Source organism: Sorex fumeus, unplaced genomic scaffold (assembly GCF_029834395.1).
Source record: "Sorex fumeus unplaced genomic scaffold, SorFum_2.1 ptg000024l, whole genome shotgun sequence".
In the NCBI taxonomy this organism is placed as follows: domain Eukaryota; kingdom Metazoa; phylum Chordata; class Mammalia; order Eulipotyphla; family Soricidae; genus Sorex; species Sorex fumeus.
Window position 1 is genome coordinate 36,171,614 of NW_026606081.1, and position 20,214 is coordinate 36,191,827.

At 42.1% G+C, this 20,214-nt stretch overlaps 1 protein-coding gene across 1 annotated transcript in view; it reads right to left on the reverse strand.

The window, feature by feature from the left end:
- Window positions 1–20,214, reverse strand: part of SH3RF1 (SH3 domain containing ring finger 1) — a 194,428-nt gene that overhangs the window by 46,997 nt on the left and 127,217 nt on the right. The window contains exon 4 of the mRNA XM_056113834.1: window positions 4,851–5,153. Coding sequence (XP_055969809.1) covers window positions 4,851–5,153 — 303 coding nt within the window. The remainder of the gene's footprint in view (window positions 1–4,850; window positions 5,154–20,214) is intronic.

A 20,214-nucleotide genomic window follows, 5' to 3' on the forward strand; every position in this document is an offset into this window, starting at 1 on the left:
AATTTACTAGAAAGAAATAGAGTCAGTTCATTTCGCTGCCTGCATTCAGTTACTCAATCAGTTTCACTCAATTGTCCATCCTGTCCAAATGCAGATTGCAGCTTTGTTAGTGATGCTGCAGAAATCGAGGTGGGAGAGCATGGCATGCCCCTTCAAAGCATGTGGCTGCATGGTGCCTTATTTTCCCAAAGGAACAATGGCATATCAGAAATGCTAGGCTTTCTGTAATGAAAACATAATTCCAAACACAGTTTCCTCAGTTCCCACAAGAAAAAGATTATTAGAACCAAAAAGAACCCCCTCAAAACAAACAAAAAACCAACCAAACAAAAAAAAATCCAAAAAACAATAATAACAACAACAACCACAAAAAACAAAAAACATAAAACAAGAAAAACCCTACCTGGTCAATGATTAAGTCCCTGAAAGCCTCATGAACTTTCGGTTTCTCACTGGGTAAGGTCCTGCCAAGATCAGGGAAAACCAGAACCGTGGCCAACGATTTACTCACACAAATAAAACTGTACACAGGGAGTCCACATCCCTTGACATCACGTCTGTACCTGTTGGCTCCTATATTGACTGAATCGACAGGCCGACCCGAAGCAGAGCCCAGGGCATTACTAACAAGCATTCTCCGTAAACCCTCCTTTTCTGCTCTCCTATGAACCACAGTGTAGTTCTAATCAATGTCTAATAAACAGCATGCTGGTTCTTCTTTCCAAGATAAAACCCAATGGCCTTTAGCTAGTTCCTGCAATAGATCTGTTTACATATACACTCCAAGGACATCTGCAAATTGGCACCCTATGGTCTTCTTTCTTAGATAAAATGCTTACTTCAAAGTGCACACCACTGTGAAGGAAAGTTTTGGGGAAAAAACAAAATGAAATAAAAAAGCAAATGACTCCCACTACTAAAATGCAGTCCCTGTGTTGCCAGGAACTAAGCAGAGAGCTAGCTCAGTTCCCATCTGAGATTCTGAATCATTAGCCGTAAATGACTCATAGCTGTGGATCATGAGTGCTCATCCCCAAACTCTGTGAGGGGCTGGCCCATGGGATCTTGTCAGCCCAGTCAGAAAAAGATAATCAGGACCTAAAAAGAATCCTCCTAACCCAAAAACCAGCATGGATGTGGAAAGCCCTTTACCAGGAAAATCCTGAGGGCACAGCTAGCCACAAGGTGGGCACTCTGAACAAAGAATAAAGAATGAGAGAGAAGTCACTATAGAAAGTGACAAGCAGCAGCCACCAAGTGGCCAAGGACACTTAGTCCAGGACCTGTTCCCGGATGACCTGTCTTCCTGCTGAACGCCCCTTTCTTGTGAAAATGCCTAATCTCCTCCACTAAAAGGACTGAGGAAAGGGAAAGAGTTGGGGGAAAGCAGAATGGGGGAAGAAAACAGGTGGATCTTCAATGCAAAAATGCCACAAGAACATTTAATATCATGAATCATCCCTCCAGCTGGCAGAGGCCGAGAAATATCCTGGGTGCGGCTAGAGGAGCAGACAAATTGACTTGGTTGCTTGTCTCATCATGCACTTGTGAAGATATCAATCAGACAGCTGTGCACATCTGTTCTGGGGAACCACCTGCACTGCGCAACCTATAATTACTCTTCCAACTTAGGTATCTGAAAGCCTTCACTCAACAGTTCCCCAACACAATGGCAGGCGAGTGCCTTCCCCCTTCCATCCATATCCCACCCTGATTGGAGGCTCTGGACAAGATCACCTGGGGCTAAGGAGCTTGTGGGACTGTGGGCTGGCACATAAGCACCAAACTGTTAGAGTTAAACATCATGTAGGGAAGAGAAAAAGAAGCACTCAGTTCTTTAATTTTTCTCCTTTAAGAAATTTTTTTGGTTTTGGGGTGATAGCTGGCAGTGCTCAAGGCTTACTCCAGCTCTGCACTCAGGCAGGGGTTACTCCTAGTGAGGCTTAGTGGACCATATGGAGTGCCGGGATTGAACCCGGGTTGGTGGCATGCAAAGCAAGTACTCTAGTTGCTGTGTTATCTCTCTCATTCCTTTATTTTTCCCCCAATAAATGCCACCAGAGCTACTAAAGAAAAGGACAGAAATGGAACCAATAGCAAGGGACAACAGCCAAACTTATTGGGGTAAACAAATTATTAATTATTAATGGGTCTTTTACTGTGCAAAGAAATGACGAGCACTCTCATTTTTTCTCTTCTGTTTTGGGGGAATATACAGTGATGCTTGGTGGACCATACAGAGTGACAAGGATAGAGCAACACAATCGTTTTACCTCTCTATACTCTCTCTAGTCCCAAGAGCCCAGTTTTTAAAAATCCCCATGTGAGCCAATCACCAGAGTAAGAGGCACTAGTTCCTCACAACTTTAAAAATGTCATACAGGCTACGCATGCTCACAACTTTACTGCTGTCTGTGGGTATGTCTGTATAGTCATACAGGCTACGCATGCTCACAACTTTACTGCTGTCTGTGGGTATGTCTGTATAGTCATACAGGCTACGCATGCTCACAACTTTACTGCTGTCTGTGGGTATGTCTGTATAGTCATACAGGCTACGCATGCTCACAACTTTACTGCTGTCTGTGGATCCTCTCTATAAAGTACAAGCAGTACTTTCTATAAATCTGGACCACACTTCAAATATCTCCCATCCTCTGAGAAATGACATCTCCCTAAGGCACCAGTACCACCGAACACAGAATAAACTGGAAACGGGGCGCAGGTGATGGGTGAAGGAGAAGCTGTTTAAATCGAACACAGACAGAAAGAGCCTCGTTTCCTAAGCTCCTCAAACCCAAATAAAAATAGCTCTGCATGTATAGTCTTTGTTCCCAGCCTCAGACATGCTCACACCTGACGGGCAGACTTCTCCACACAAGGTCTAAACAGCACACAGCTCTTCCTTGCTCTCTGCACATTCTCTTCTGCCAACAGATGACCCACCCTTCTTTTAAAAGCTATCCCCACTCCAAGTTTCCACAACCCCTAGCACATCTTTACATTTTAAGAAAACATTATCAGACAACACTGCTGGGTAATAAAATAAACCCTTCAGTCAACAGACTCTCTCCTCTCAGTGAATGGCATCTCTGGTTAATAATAGGCCCAACCTTATTTTAAAAAAAGTCTTTGGTTTTGAATATTCCCAGAGCAACCCTTCTTGGTACTTGTTATTCTATAGTTGATGTCTATTTTTCACAGGGGTCTAGTTATAGCCTGTACATGGACAAGGATCTCCTCTCTGCCAATTTTCAAGTAGTTCATTCAATTAACAACTCTTTATTGAGTTCTGACTCTTTGTCTCCCGTTAGGAATATCCTAATGAATAAACACCCTCTTCCCCTTAACACACTCATTTCCTTCTTAAGATCAAAAGTCTTCATGGTCCTATCACCCGCCCTAAAACGGCAACAAACCATAATCACATTCAGAAAATGGATTCATTTAACTCACAAAATGCAGTATAAATCTAAGAAGTTTTAAATAAATAATGCTAAGAGAATAATTTTGAATAATTTTAGCAAGGAATATTAAAAACTGAAAATTGTAAAGTTTTATTGTGTAATCCCAAACAGGCATATCTTTTTGTTTTGGGGCCACACCTAGTGGGGCACAGGGCTTGCTCCTGCTCTGCACTCAGGTCACTCCTGGTGGGGCCTGGGAACCAGATGGGGTGCCGGGGATCGAACACAGATTGGCAGCATGCAGGGCAAGCGCCCTACCTGCAATGCCATATCTCCCCAGCTCCCAACAGAGACATTTCTTAAACTACAAACTTTTGGTGATCATATGTACATTTTTTATCCTGAAAATAATTGTGTTTTATTCTATACCAAAAAAAAAACCCCAAAGTTATCTGAACTGGAGTGATAGCTCAGCAAGTAGGCACTTGTCTAACAAACAAGCGACTGACTCAAATTCAGTTCCAGGATTCCAGAATCCCCTATACCCAATCAGGAGTAAACCCTGAGCACAGTTGGATGTGGCTGAAAAACAAAACAAAACAAAACAAGTTATCCCAGACAGCAGAAAGTAAAATATGCATGGATATAAAATATGAGACAAAAAATTGGTAGAGATTTCTTCTGCTGCTGTAGGGTGTCAAATGAGATTCTGAGGGCATTAAGATCTTATGCAATGGGGTCATTTCAGCAGTCCCAGGACTGAGGCGGGGAACGAGGAGCCCTGTTTGCTGTCCAGTGTCAAAGACTGTGGTAAGGAAATTCCTCATGTTATTTATTTTAGTATAGAAGTGCTTAGAGGGTCGAATAACAAGGCACTCAGCATTAAAGGATTCAAAGACTGTTTCCAAACATCATCTCCATTTTTATTAACGCAAGAACATGTACATATTTTTAAAGACATTTTTAAAGTTGTGAGGAACTAGTGACCTTTCAAAAGGAGCCTGGCCGATTTCTTACTTACAAGTTTCTTCCTGTCATCTCTCTTCTTTCTCTTCTTCTGCCCAGGAAAGCCTAATTTCTGGGAGAGTTACAGAGACAGCAATTCTAAGACTGCTCAGGTCTGACCCACAGCCACTTCAGTCTGGATGGAGACCAAACTTTTGGAAAGAATTTCTCCCAAACAGCTTTGTAAAATGTGGCTTGGTAAAACTGAGCAATGGCTTAAAAAAAATGGAGGATAACATTTATTAAATCCTCTGTTGTTCCCTTTGAAAGAGCAGTTTTGATTATACTTGCTACACTCTACTTATCACTTCCACCGCAGAGAAAGGCAGGGTAGCTGAATAGACTACTACCTTTGGGAGTTAAAAAGAAACCCTCTTTCCAGTCTGAAAACTGGCAGGTTTCTGTGCACACCCCTTCCGTTCTCCAGGCCAGGCTTACCTGAGAGGGGGCACTGCAGGAGAGGCCAGACAGCTCACTGATGCGCGCGGCAGCCGTGGGGTTGCTGGAACTGATAAGGACAGGCGGGCTGATCTCCATGGAGTGGCGGTTCTGGGAGGCCTGCGAGGACTTGCTGGCCATAGTGAGGGACGTGAAGGAGTGACGCTTTTTGGTGTTCTTCTTGGTGTCGGAGTGCTTCGGGGCGGAGGTGCTCGGGGTGGCCGTGGAGCTGCCTTCTCCGGCCTCAGCGCCCGGTGCAGGGGGTTTATCCCATTCGATCAGTTGCTTGGCCGCTGAGTTGAACTGCAGACAGACAACCCACACAAGAGGATCAGCTGGCTCGAGGACGCGCCGGGATTTAGGTTTAACTCACCTTTTAGAAAATCGAGCGTGGCTGCTGGCAAGTTTGCCTGCGCCCGTTTGTGTTGTTTTTCCCTGAGAGGTGTCTGGTCTCAATAGTGGGATTTCACTGCATCTATCCTAGACAGATGTTAAAACAAGAATCGATGACTCTAAGGGAAGACTGACATGGCAAAAAAATATTTTTCCCCGAAGACACTTCAGAATGTCTCATTTCTTTTTTTCTTTTTCAATCTGCATTTGCGGCCGCGCGACATCTTATCAGAACTTTTCTTTATGACATCTTATTATCTCATTCCTACTTTGGACAAACTTGCAGGCTATCGAATGTAGCCTGCCCACAGGGCAGAGTCTGGCAAACTCCCCGTGGCGTACCAAATATGCCAAATACCAGTAACAATGATGGGTCTCATTCTCCTAAAGAGCCGTGAATATAATCTCAGGGCTAGGATGAAAGAGACGTTACTGGCGCCTGCTCGAGGCAATCGACGATTAACAGGATGATGAAATGAAATGAAATGAAATCTGCAGAAACAAAGGTTTATTTAGGCTCACCAAGGGGCTTAGAGAAAAGCAACTGAAAAAGGGCACAGGTGCCTGAGTGACTGCCGTGGCCCTGTGAGGCTGGCGCTTTGCTCAGAACACAAAATAATAATGAAAAGGCAACTTAGGGGGCTCGGTAAAAATGAGAAGACAAAGAATGAAGCCATGAAATATTAACTTATACATCTATACAAATTAACCTTTTGCCTCAATGGATTTCTGAGAAACCTGACAAAATCTTAGTAAAAACTCTTAATAAATTTTTTTTGGTCACACCTTACACAGCAGTTAGTTTCTTACATGCTTGCTTTTTAATCATGACAGGGAAGGACATGAAACTCCAGTCCTGTTGGTATGTTAGCCTGCCAATTAGGAAAGTTATCCGAGTGTAACACAGTACAGAACGGGTCAAAAAGCTGAGCACCAAGCTGAGAACACCAACAAGAAGGCAAAGAACATAACATTTTGCTTTCCCTGAGGTAAGATGAAATGTTTCTGGAGAATGTCAACATAACAAGATCCACAGAACCTACCCACATACTAACAATAACGGAAAATCATCGGGCACATAGTTAAGCCTCTCAAAACAAAACAAAACAAAAACAACTAAGATGAAAAACAGTGGGGGCAGAGACACAGGACAGAAGGTTAGGCCTTGCATGGGGGGGGGCGGGGGGACCTGGGTTCAATTCCTACTGCCACCAAGAGTGAGTGGAGTCCTAGCAGTAGCGGGTATGCCCCAACTCCCACCGCCAAAGATGTCATATATTTCACAAATGGGGCTGGAGTGATAGTACAATGGGGAGGGCATTTGCTTTGCACACAGCCAACCAGGGTTGAGTATCCAGCATCCATGTGGTTCCTGGGCACAGCCAGGCGTTATTCCTGAATGCAGAACCAGGAGTAACTCCTGAGCAATGCCCGGGTCACTGTCCTCCCATTGTTCATCGATTTGCTCGAGTGGGCCCAGTAACGTCTCCATCGTGAGACTCGTTGTTACTGTGTTTGGCATATTGAATACATCAAGGGTAGCTTGCCAGGCTTTGCTTTGAGAGCAAGATACTCTCGGTAGCTTGCCGGGCTCTCCGAGAGGGGCAAAGGAATCGAACTCGGGTCAGCCATGTTGGCTGCATGCAAGGCAAATGCCCTACCTGCTGTGCTATCACTCCAGCCCATAATGCCCGGGTGTGACCCAAAAAGAAAAAAAAAACGGATAAAATAGTATCACCCAATGCAATTTCCAACCCACCTAATGAGAAGGACGGTGTTTTTTTTCACTCTATCAATAACACTCCACCAGAAGAATGGAAATCCCGTCAGTCAATATTTAACAGAGTGAACTTGTTCAAGTTCTGCTCACTGTACTGTATTAACTGGAGCTTAGCTCCCAGTGCACCTATAGATGATTGCAAATTGATTAACAATTTGTTCCCATGGCTCCCAAGAGACTTGAATTCCTCTGGCCTGCCTGATCTATAATTAGTAAGGTACATCTTTCTCAACCCTGAGCATGCCTCCTTCAGACTTTAAGGAGTTTTTCCACATGATAGACTTTTAAGAATAACAGCCAGGAAAGCCACATGACAGCCACAATCACCGCCTGAAGGACCAAAGGTGGGGGACAGAGTATCATTGGGAGACCATGCTCTGTGTTCACACATATGTGTTACATGAAAATGAAGAAATGAAACAATATTAACAGGGGGGTCTTGGGATAGTGCTATGCTGCCATTTGATCACAAAGCCAGCTTGCTCTAGCAATCCACCTCTGGGCCCAAGAGAGGCAGGTACCCAAAGGATGCTCTGAAATGCTTCCTTATTAAGGCAGAAGTGGCGCCAAGCTCAGTGCTCTACTAAGGAACAGTAGAGTTTCACCATTTCACCAGAGTAAAGAAGGGACACAGAGAATGCTTCCTGAACGTAGACAGGAGCTTATGATCATTTAGACACTAAGGCACAAGTATGACCTAATCAGCACTGTGAAATCAGACTGATCAACTTTGAGCTCCTACTGTCCTGAGTAAATGAAGGGGAGGGCGATGGGAAGACTTTCTCCCACAGAGACAAAAGTTGTAAAGAAAGAAAACTGTCATATCTACACACTCTAAAAGTCCATTCAAACCATGGACTGTTAACAGTATCTGCTTTGAAATAGTCTGAATTACCTTAGCCATGAACATACTTAACTTTGTATTAGTAATAGCCGATAGTATATTGATTTTTCGATTTTGTGCTCTGGTATAAATATCTAAAATTAAAGCATCATTTTTATAGTATTTTTTCTGTTGTTTTTCTCATTAAAAAAACACCAGGTTTTTCCTTTGGGTTTTCATAGCATATACCTTCTGCTAAATATGCATTGAGCCCCTGTTACATGTTGAATAACATAATAGAGTCTGGAATTCTATAAAAGTAGAATACTGATTTCTAACATTCAGGAGCATAAGAGCAGACACATAAACAATACAAAACATATGACTACTTTTCACTCAAAAATATATTTTTCAAGTTTTTACCACGTTGTTCTAGGAATCAGTAGCTCTTTTCTTTTCATTAATGTTTTCCATTATGAGAATGTGTCACACTTTATTCATCACATTGATTTTCTTTCTCCTTTCCCTCTTCTTATAGATTCTGACCATTAAGAACAATGCTACATGAATTATCTTGTCTGTCTTTTGGTAGATATATGCACAAATCAAGAAATAAGGCCAGGCCTAGGAGGGGAGTTTCTGGGCCACAGGGTTGCCATGTTTAGAAATGTCTATATACACCAAAGGAAGTAAATGAGGGAGTCCCATCACGAGTCTGGAAGCTAAAAACTGAATTCTGAAGACAAACACAACCATTAACTAACCTTATGATCTTTAAGAAATTATTTCACCTCTCTTGATGACAACTTACTCATCTATAAAATGAGGGTTTTTTTTTAAATCTCTTTTGGCTCTTCTGCATGAATAGTGCTTGACCCTATTCTGAGCAAGTATAATTTCATTTTTCTATTTCATGTCTACACCTCTCAATAATATGCATTTGCTGCATCTCATTTTTACATGTGGCCAGCAATACTTGTTAGTATATTGTCATACTTTAGAATTATTTTCAATTTCTGAAACACATGCACTGCCCTTATATGTTACAAGATACAAAAAAAGTTGAAGATTACTTGGTGGCAACAATATGTAAATCAGGTAGAAATTTTAAAAGCTTTTCTTGGAAATATAACTTAACCTTCAGTAACAAGAGGAAAGAAAGGATTTGACAGCTTTTAATGGAATTTTGATAAAAATGCATTTATGGATGTTTGAGCTCATGGTGTAGGCTTTCCATGGCATTTATCTAGTCATGACCTTAAGTTTAGGAGACACTCATCACCTGCAAAATAAATTTGTATCCTAAAATACCTTCTTCTAAGCACCTGGTAAGAAACACTTGATAATAACTAGGCTGTAAGCTACATGAAATTCAATCCCACAGAACAGGGACTAATGGATTTGTTGTTCTGAAAACTCTAATATCCCTTTTGGAAAAATCCACAACTTCAAATTAATCTGAGAATTATCAGAAGCATTGTGAAATAAATGAAATGCAATACTGACAGAATAATAATGATTAACAAAGCAACAAGAAATATCATGATAGGGGCTGGGAAGATAGTACAGCAGGCAGGGTGCTTTTCTTGCATGCAATCAACCCTGTGTGGTCCCCTGCCTCACCAGGAGTGATCCCTGAGCATAGTACCAGGAATAAGTCCTAAGCATAGCCATATGTGTGTAGTAAATATGATGTAGTATATACAGATGCTGATTTTTAAGTATGTGCTCCTGAAGTTTATATAGTATTATAAAATAACCCTTTGTCAGTTGATAATACAGCAAAATTAACTGCTGATGGGTGTGGTATTAGAATTGCATGCATGGGAAATCAATAACAATACTGTAAATCTCAGAACCTTAGTCAATAATAAATCAATATAATAAAAACATGGCAAAATTTTTGTACAGATGCCATTGTTGTGAAATAAATATCAGAAAAAATCATGAGAAATTCTCTTTTCTTAAGAAAAAAATGACTAAAGAGAACTAAGTTATCTAACCTTATCTGATATTTTTCATATAATTTACCTCTCTATTTTTTGAGCAACAGAGAATACAAATAGTAGGTGTGAGGAGAGAAACCTATTCTAATTCACAATCCACTCCAGTAACCCTGAATGCAATAGTTTTTCAATCAAAGGTGACTGAAAGCTTTTAATTTTCTTAATTGAGGTAATGGTTTCCAACACTCTCTGCTTTTAAGGGCAAAATTTCACACCTCTCAATTAAAGACTTTTCAAATCTTATTATGAAAGTGATGTATGTGTTATTTAAAAAGGAACCAGTATGGAATTTTGAAATAAAAAGTGAAAGACCTTATCCTATTTCCACATCTGTCTCCCACATCCCGTTTTCCAGATGCAGCAAATGCAACAATTTTTTAAATCTCCTTTCACATACTTTTTTAAAATGCAGATACTTTAAAATACACACCTGCTTGATTAATTTTTAGCACAAAAGAAGCCAAGCAGTATAGACTGCAGGTGACCCCTGAACAAAGCAAAGGTGAGGGACAATAAAAAGTCTAGAGCAAAGAGAACCTGTATAGTTCAAACCTGAGCTGTTCAAGGGGGAACAGTATCCAGTCCTCCAACAGTATCTCACGAACATCTTTCCCTGTCAACCAGAGAGACAGGCTGATAGTGATATCATCACTCACTCTATCTTGGCAAGCTTGTGCAAGCACATCTGCAGGGTTAGCTCCTCAAAGTGAGATTGTCAGATCAAAGTGTTAGCCCAAACCACTTTTTGGAAAGCTATTGCTAAATTGCACTGCAAGGGAAGGTGTTGGTTTTCATCACTTCCAATAGGTGCATTTTAATTAAAATATATTTGACATATGACATTATGTAAATGTAAGTTATGCTTCCAAAAGTGAAGGAAGAAGTCCTTATTTCTCTTTTGTTGCTAACAGTAGTTTTTGAATATCTCAAAAATCTATATTTGCTGTAAAGCTAAGAAGCAATACTATCATGCTTTATTTCATATTTATTAGGCATGAATTTTACCACTTTACCCACTTTTCTGTCAGATTATTGATATTTCTCCTTACAAATTTTAGGTGCTTTTTATTAGACAGATGTTTTGTTAGGGGGCTAGAGAGAAAGCACAGCAGGTATACTTGCTTTCCACATGGCCAAGCCAGGTTTGGTCCCTGGCATCCAATTTGATTCCCCAAGTACCCTCAGGATGTGAACCCTGGGCACAGAACCAGAACCCTGTGCACTGTTGACTATAACACAGAAGACAATTTTTTTCATTTACATATATTCAAAATTTTCTATTTCCATTAAGTTAGAAATACTGTTCCATTTGCATGACTCGATTAACAATTTTTCTTTTACATATATGAGTTCGATTCCTCCGCCCCTCTCGGAGAGCCCGGCAAGCTACCGAGAGTATTCGATATGCCAGACACAGTAACAATAAAGTCTCCAATGGAGACGTTACTGGGCCCGCTCGAGCAAATCGACGATCAACGGGAGGGCCTTTACCTTTACCTATATATGCAAAGGTTTATATATCCATCAAATCAAATTCTTCCAATTATTTAACCAAGGAATAGATGCCATTCATGGCATTTGCTTCCTCTTCACAGAAAGGATAACGTTTGGCCTCACACTAAGTTGAATGCAAAATAAGGTCTTGCACGCAATGGCTATGTGGAATCTGTCTTCCCATTGATTTTCTATTCTTTCCTGCAATTTAGGCAAGAAGGCTTCTCGTGTGAATATAAAAATGCTGGTTTCTCAGAACAGGGAGGAACAGCTCCCGCTGAACTAGCACTGACCAATATATTACTCGAGGCAACGTGTAATGCTAAGCTCTCTAGTAGCCATACTGGATGGAGACAATCAGAAGAGAAAAACTTTGGACCTGAGATAGAGTACAGCAAGGAAGGCACCTGCCTTGCACTCAGCCGACCTGGGCAGCACCCTATATGGTCCCCCAACACTGCTAGAAGAGAGACAAGAATCAGCCCTGAGCAAAGCTAGGTGTGACCCTCCTCTGCCCTGGCCAAACAAAAAAACCAAAAAACCAAAATACATTCAATTAATCTTAATCTATTTAATTTAACCAAATGCCACCCAAGGTATAATGTTCATAAAATTCAACTTGTAATCATTAGAAACAATTGCTGAAATAGTTCCACACCACTGCACATCTCTATCTGTGCATCTGTAAGAATATCTATCTAGGAACTTTCGGTCCTGTGTGCAGTGCATGTTTAGTCACAGCTCTGGCAGGACCTACAGCAGCTCTGGCCCCTCAGGAGCTCCTCAGTGAGAGGAGCTGGACCCTGGGTACAGGGCAGGAGAACAGGAATCTTCTAGGAAGGGAAGCGTGACTGGAAGCCCCCTACCCCAATTCCCAAGCCATATCTCTGAAGCCTCCTGAGTCCCAAAGCAATTCACTGCAAAGGACAAGGGCTATTCCTAGAAAAGTCGGACAGACTTGCACACATAAGGGCAGGGAGCTTCAAATGGATTGCCTTGCCACTGCTCCGGGTGAGGACCGAGGCACACCAGCTGCTGAGCAAATCACTCCTTTCATTATCTGCATCTCTGTGGCCCAGTCATTAGCTTAAAAACAAGCTAATGCTGAGTGAAATGAGTCAGGAGAGACTCAGACATGGAATGACTGCGCTCTTCTGTGGGATTAAAAAACAAACAAACATAGTGTGAGCCTAATACTCAAAGACAGTAGAAACAAGGGCCAGGAGGATTGGTCCACGTTTGGAAGCTAGCCAGAATTGGGGGTTGGTTGTGGGGAAGGCAGGTAGGATAGAGAAAGGACCACTGTGACAATGACAGCTGGAAGTGATCACTCTGGACAAGAATTAGGTGCTGATATATCCCAGAGAGGCAAGAATGTATAGTCGAAGTGACATCTGCACTTGTTTGTTCATTGCAGCACTCTTTACAATAGCCAGAAACTGGAAGAAACCTGAATGCCCAAGAACAGATGACTGGTTAAAGAAACTTTGGTACATCTACACAATGGAGTATTATGTAGCTGTTAGAAAAGATGAAGTCATGAAATTTACATACAAGTGGTACAATATGGAAAGTATCATGCTAAGCGAAATGCGTCAGAAAGAGAGGGATAGACATAGAAAGATTGCATTCATCTGGGGGATATAAAGTAACAAAGTATGAGATTAATACCCAAGAATAGCTGAGATCAGCACCAGGAGGATTACTCCATAGCTTAGAGGCCAGCCAGGCATTCTAGGGGAAAGGGCAGCTCAGTTAGAGAGGGGAGCACCAAATGAAGGGTGTTTGGAGGATCCTCCCAGGAGGGGAGATGCATGTCGAAAGTAGACTATGGACTGAACATGTTTGCCACTCAATGCCTCTTTTGCAGACCACAACACCCAAAAGGAGAGAGAGAACACAGGGGATTGCCCTGCCACAGAGACAGGGGGGATGGGGGGATGGGGGTGGGAGGGATATTATCCATGGTGGTGGAAAATGGGCACTGGTGGAGGGATGGGTATCTGATCATTGTATAATTGAAACCAAAGCACAAAAAATTATAAATTTACAACTGTAAAATAAAATAAAATAAAGGGGAAAAAAGAGAATTAGGTGCTGAAAGTAGGTAAAGGGTAGCACTATAGCACTGCCCTCCCGATGTTCATCCATTTGCTCTAGCGGGCACCAGTAACGTCTCCATTGTGAGACTTGTTACTGTTTTTGGCATATCAAATATGCCACGGGGAGCTTGCCAGGCTTTGCTGTGCAGGCAGGATACTCTCAGTAGCTTGCCGGGCTCTCCGGAGGGATGAAGGACTCGAACCCGGGTCAGCTACATGCAAGGCAAATGCCCTACCTGCTATGCTGTCACTCCGCCCCAAAGTAAAGGGTAAAGGGTCTTCATGCTAACTTGTCAGTCCCTGTATTGCAAAACACAATGCCCAGAAGGGAAGACAGAAATGAGAGAGAGAGAGAGAGAGAGAGAGAGAGAACCTAGAGGGGATTAGAGATGACAATAGGGAAACTGGGAACATTGGTGGTGGGAAATGTACACTGGAGAAGGGACAGCTGTTGGAGCATTGTATGACTAAAACCCAATTGTGAACAAGTCTGTAATTGTGTCTTCCACAGTGATTCAACAAAAATTTTTTTAATTAAAATAAACAAAAAAAAGTTTCCTTTAGGAAAAATGAATGAAATGAACTACTGAGCTAGAACACTCTTTTTCAACTTTCTGATCTTGAAGGGTAAGAATGAGAAGAGGCACTTTGTTGGAAGCATAAAAACATTTTAGCTCAAATGGCTGACTAAAAGACTAAAAGACCCTCCGAGGAAACTACAGGAACTACTGTGAACTTAAGCCTGAAATGCTGAGGGAGGAGCCCAACTCCAGGTCTCTGAGGCTGAGGAATCTTGGGAGAAGCACCTACAGTTCCTGGCTTGTAGCCGCATTAGATGGGGGAGACACTGTCTTCTCCAGGTCCCAGGCAGAAACAAGCGTGGGCACAAGTGCTCTGGGATCTCTATGTATGATATGACGAGTTCCTCTCACGAATCCCTGAGTAGGGGCCAGTGGCATCCTTGACTTGTTCTGTTGCCCTAAGCAAAAATGACTTTACTTTGTGTCTCCTACTTCTTAAATGTAACATAAAGTTGGACTTTACGAGCTGCTTTACTTTATTTCTGTGGACAGAAAGTACAAATACCTTCCCTATTAAAGCAACAATATCCCATTTGGCCTACAGAGATAGAGCAAAAGGCAAGAGTACACGCTTTGTGTGTGTGAGCCCTGGTTGGATCTTTGGCACTGCATAGTCCTCAGAGCATTACCAGAGGTGACCCCCACTCCCAACCCTCACCCCAAGCACTGAGCAGGGCTCCTGGGTCCTGCCAGGTGTGGCTTGAAAACCAAACCAAAGAAAAAATTCCTACTGAAATACCCCAAAGTAGAGACCTCTGTGTCAGCTCCATGGTGATCAGAATAAAATCTAACAAAGACTCTTACTTATGCAAAGATTTCTGAGCAATTAGTATAAGCCAGGCAGAGTACTGCAGTAGGTGGTGGGATGAAGAGGTCAGAGAGAGCTCAACCTCCTCCTCTAGTTGTGGTGTAAAGAGGACCTATGAAATAGCTGAATGGATTTCTAATATGAAGGGTAGAAGGTGCAAATTCATGAACTCAGGTGGGGGTGAGGGGGATGGATGGAGACAAGAGGAATGAGTCCACACTCTCAAGAAACAGCATTGTGGCTGTCACCTGGACTGTTTTAGAAATTGGGCTAAAATAAAACCTTCTGATTTTTCCATCTTCACTACTTAAAACCAAAGTAGTAGTCAAGAAGCCAAGCATAAAAGACATGTGGTCAGGATTTGGGGGGGGGGGGGGGGAGAGAGAGAGAGAGAGAGAGAGAGAGAGAGAGAGAGAGAGAGAGAATGGTAGGGGTAAGAGGAAAAGAAAAAAAAAGCAATTGGGAGTCTCAGGCTATGAACTGACCTTGCAAAATTACCCAAGACCAGCCAGACAATCTTGCCCGGAAATGAAAGGGAGATGAAGAATGACAGCCGTGGGCACAGTATCTGCCATGCTGTGGGAGCAGGGAGTTTGAACTCAAGCACTGCTCCGTGGGCACTGAGCACCATTTTGGATGGGCTGGCATTCGGAATACCCAGAGGCATAGCATCCCAAATAAAGTGTGCAAGTCCCGCCTCTAGGTATGCAGCCCCTGGTGTGTACCACAACCAAGTGTGCAAGACCTGGATCCAAGTGCATGTGACCTCCAGTCACCCCAACAATCTAAAGGGAAAGGAAAGGAGAGAGTCAACTGGGGGTGGAGGGGTGGGGAGGGGATTAGTAACAGGCATTACTGGAAGTGTGAAGCAACAGAGAGAAGCAAGAACTATAGACTGAATATGAGGGCCCCTCAATACTTCTATTGCAAACTACAACACCCTAAAGAACAGAGTGAGCAAAAGGGAATGCCCTGCCACAGAGGCAGGATGGGGTGTGGGGGATGGGGTGGGGGGTGGGAGGGCTACTGGGATCATTGGTGGTGAAGAATGGGCACTGGTGGAGGGATGGGTACTTGATCATAGTATAACTGAACCCAAGCATGAAAGTTTGTAAGTCTACAACTGTACCTCATGGTGTTTCACTAATAAAAAAAACATAACAATAAAAAAAAAAAAAGACAGCGAGCTGCAGTCAGGGGGCAATGCTGGGGGGGGGGGGGAATGGGGGCTGAAGAAATCAAAAGTAGGAGAGAGAATAAGAAAGTCCTGCAATGAGCAAGTAGGATTCCGGAGAATATCTGACAGGCAAAGGAAGGACAGAGGCAGAACCATATATTGAGGGAGAAGCAATCAAGGCACGTAGTTGTTGTCACAATGAGACAAGAACTTAAGTCTTTCTTGGAGGTATCACCAGGCCCTGACATATATAGGTTTTGGTTTGGTTGGTTGTTTTTTAGCCACACCTGGTGGAGCTCAGAGCTTACTTTTGGCTTTGCACTCAGGAATTACTCCTGGTGGGCTCAGGGGACTATATAGGATGTTAGGGATCCAACCTGGGCGGGCTGCATAGCAAACGTCCTATATGCTGTACTATCACTCCAGCCCCAGCAATAAAGTTTTAAGACAAAGCAAAAATCCAGATACAGCAAAAAGCTGATCATTTTCCTACAGAAAAGGGATATGTGATGAAAGTGAACAACTGAAAAGCAAAGCAGAAAAGAGATAGAGGATATGACCAAGTTCCTGAAGGACGAAAGAGGGAGAGGTAGGGAGAGCTACTGCAAAGGAAGAGAAACTTTTGATACCTCATGAGAACAAGACCACTGATAAAAAAAAAATATGTAGAAAGTTGCTTTAGAGAAAGGAGAATGCTTTATACCAAAGTTAAGGCTACAAAGGTAGATAAACCCATTACTTCAGAGATAACATGACTAACATCAAATTATAAGCTGGAGAGAGGGAGTTGCTGAAAATTTGAAAACTGGGCTTCGTCTGGCCCACTATAGCTAGGGGATCTGAGTCTACTAGGTTTTTGCGTTATGTTTATTTCTATTTTAGTATTTGTTCACCAAATATACAACTGTCACTGTCACTGTCCTCCCGTTGTTCATCAATTTACTCGAGCGGGCCAGTAACATTGTGAGACTTGTTACTGTGTTAGGCATATCGAATACATCACAGGTAGCTTGCCAGGCTTTGCTGTAAGAGCGAGATACTCCGGTAGCTTGCCGGGCTCTCCGAGAGGGGTGGAGGAATCGAACTCGGGTTGGTCATGTTGGCTGCATGTAAGGCAAACGCCCTACCCACTGTTCTATGGCTCCAGCCCACATGTACATCATAAACAAGAAATAAGAAACATTCCAGTAACATATTTCTTTTCAAGAATCTCATTACTAAATTGCAGGAAAACTAAAGAATGAAAAAAATCTCAGGAGGTGGAAAATAGATCACGGTCACGGTCACGGTCCTCCCGTTGTTCATCGATTTGCTCAAGCGGGTCCAGTAATGTCTCCATCGTGAGACTTGTTGATACTGTGTTTGGCATATTGAATACGTCACAGGTAGCTTTCCAGGCTTTGCCGTGCGGGTGAGATACTCTCGGTATCTTGCCAGGTTCTCCTAGAGGGGCAGAGGAATCGAACTCGGCTTGGTGGGGCCAGCTGTGCGCAAGGCAAACGCCCTGCCGCTGTGCTATCACTCCAGCCCGGAAAATAGATAATTCTCATTAAATGTTATATAAATTTTTTTCAATGAGACATAGCACACGAAGAAAAATTCCACAATGAGGCACAATCAACCAGTGGAAGATTAATTCCCCTTGTCCTAGTACCCAAAAATCTGTGGTCTGGAGTTTGGAGACAGAGTACAGCAGGTGGGATGCTTGCGTTGCATGTGGCTGACCTGGATTTGGTCCCCAGCATCCCACATGGGCCCCAAGCCCTGCCAGAAATGATCGCTGAGCACAGAATCGGAAGTAATCCCTGAGCACAATCATGTATAGCCAAAAGATAGACAGACAGACAGACAGACACACACACACAAGCGCGCATGCACACACACAATCTCTGTGTGTGTGCGCGCGTGCGTGTGTGTAAGACTGTGCGGGTGAGTGTATGCATGTGTGTGTGTGTGTGTGTGTGTGTGTGAGAGAGAGAGAGAGAGAGAGAGAGAGAGAGAGAGAGAAGATGAAGAGAAGGGACAATGCCAAGAAGGAAGGTATGGTAGTTCAAATGAGAATACTGACTAGAATGACTTTGTACTTTAATATCTTCCTCTTAGCACAGGGAGATTTTTGCTCCACACACACGAAGCCTAATAAGTACATTGCTCTAAACTCTATTCTGGAAGGCAATGTTGTTTTGTAAACTTAGGAAGAACTCTCCTAGGGTACCTTCTGTTTCATCAGAGAGAAACTTGTTCCCCACTGACTTCATAATCAAGAAGCTTTTATTTACCCCATTTATATGCCGCACATGCACTCAAATGTGCGGGAGAACAGAACACTAATAGGCCTTCATACAATGCACAACTTAACACTTGCTGAACTACAGTCATCTTACTTGGCTTCTTCAAAATCTGAAGTACACAGAGCAACCCAGTGAACAATTTAAAGAATAAACATGGAATACCTTAAAATAGTATGTTTGAATGATTATTCTCTTAAAAAGGGTAACCTTTGATGTCTTTAATGATGGAGTAATGAATCTCTTCTAAAAATTACCCATGTAAGAACTTAAAAAGCCGTCATTATTCTTAATGAAAACCAAAATGTCCTGTACAGTTCTTAAGCAATGCTTGATAATAACAGTGATTCTGTCCTACATTAAACACTGATCACATGAGCTCCTAGGCTGAGCAAAGCAGGAGTTGGGGTCAACAACTGGACTTGGGACACAGATCATAATTCACTTCTCAATTACTGCGTGTCCCTAAACAAGACATTTAACTTGTTTATATAAAATGGAAAAAAATAATTAACCAAATTACAGTTCAGCTACTAGAATGTTTATTGTGGAGTCATAAAAACTGATAGTTCTAAAATAATGTAGAGAAAGGTAGAACCCTATGTGTAGTATCATTAAAGCATATGGATAAAGAATGGAAGGATACTTACCAAAATTATATGTGATGGAAATTTATTTGCTTCCTTTCCAGTTTCTCCGTGATGTGATTACAATATAGAAATAAAGTCATTAAAACTCTTCTTTGTGTAAGATGTGACTCTCGAGGAATCGAGGAACACATTAAATCACCTATACCCAGAACTAAGCTTTTTGACTTTGTGCCAGGAAGCAGGAATGGTACAAACTTAGCACAGTAGAAGTTCAAAGTGAGAGGAGGAATTGTTTGACTTGGGTTCTGCATAGGGGAATTAGGGAAGAAAGGCTTCAAGAGAAATGATAGTTTTCACTTAGATTCTAAAGAAAGGGTGGACTTTCTACACACACACACACATATACACACACACACGCGCGCGCGCGCGCGCGCACACACACACACACACATCCCAGGTGGGTTGTAAAGGCAGCAACTAAAAGGTATGTTTTCCAGGAATGATCAGTTCCCCAAGTTGGCCCGGGATGGGATACACGGAGAGAGTGTGGCCAAACTAAAGAATTTCAGCAATCCTTGGGGACACTTTGTGGCATCGGACACCGTTGCATCACTATTCTTGGCCTCTGATTAAGGCTTTACAGGAAATCTGTGTTTTTATGTTCTATAAAACTAAGTAGTGTCCCGGAAACCGTTCATTCATGCAACAAGGACTTATAAACATTAACCGATCTTCAGGATCTCAGCTCCTTGTATGTTGTCCTAATGGAAATTAAAGGGAAACTCTTAGTTTGAAAGTGGCTGTTGAATAATAGATAGGCATAACTGCCCAAATCTAAGTTTTTTCCCCTAACTTAAAGGATTCCTATTCAAAAAAGGGTCCACTCAAGTTGCCTCTGGACATTTAAGTCTTTGCTCCTGGAGTTCAGAGGAGATCTGTCCCTGTCCTTGAAAATTTAGAAGTCAGAGTTAAATTTCCATTTTTATCACTGGGGAAAGCAAGAGGCAAAACAGAAAACCTTTACCTATACCATGGGACAGAATTACCATGCTAAAAAAAAAATGCTACTCAAAAGCAGATCCCAAGTTTTTAATAAAATAAGAATTGAAGATAAAAAGTTTGAAGCTTTTTATGAATCAAAATGAAGTAACTCTCGAGTATTAATTTCTCAACAATATCTTGAATTCCATTTGTAAAAATTAATTTACTACAGAACAGAAGGGGAAATTGAGATGCTCAGCAAAAAAAAATTAATCTACTTTTTTTGTATAAAAATGGTTTCAATCAACTGCACATAAAGATTTACTTTTTAGGTAAAAGAA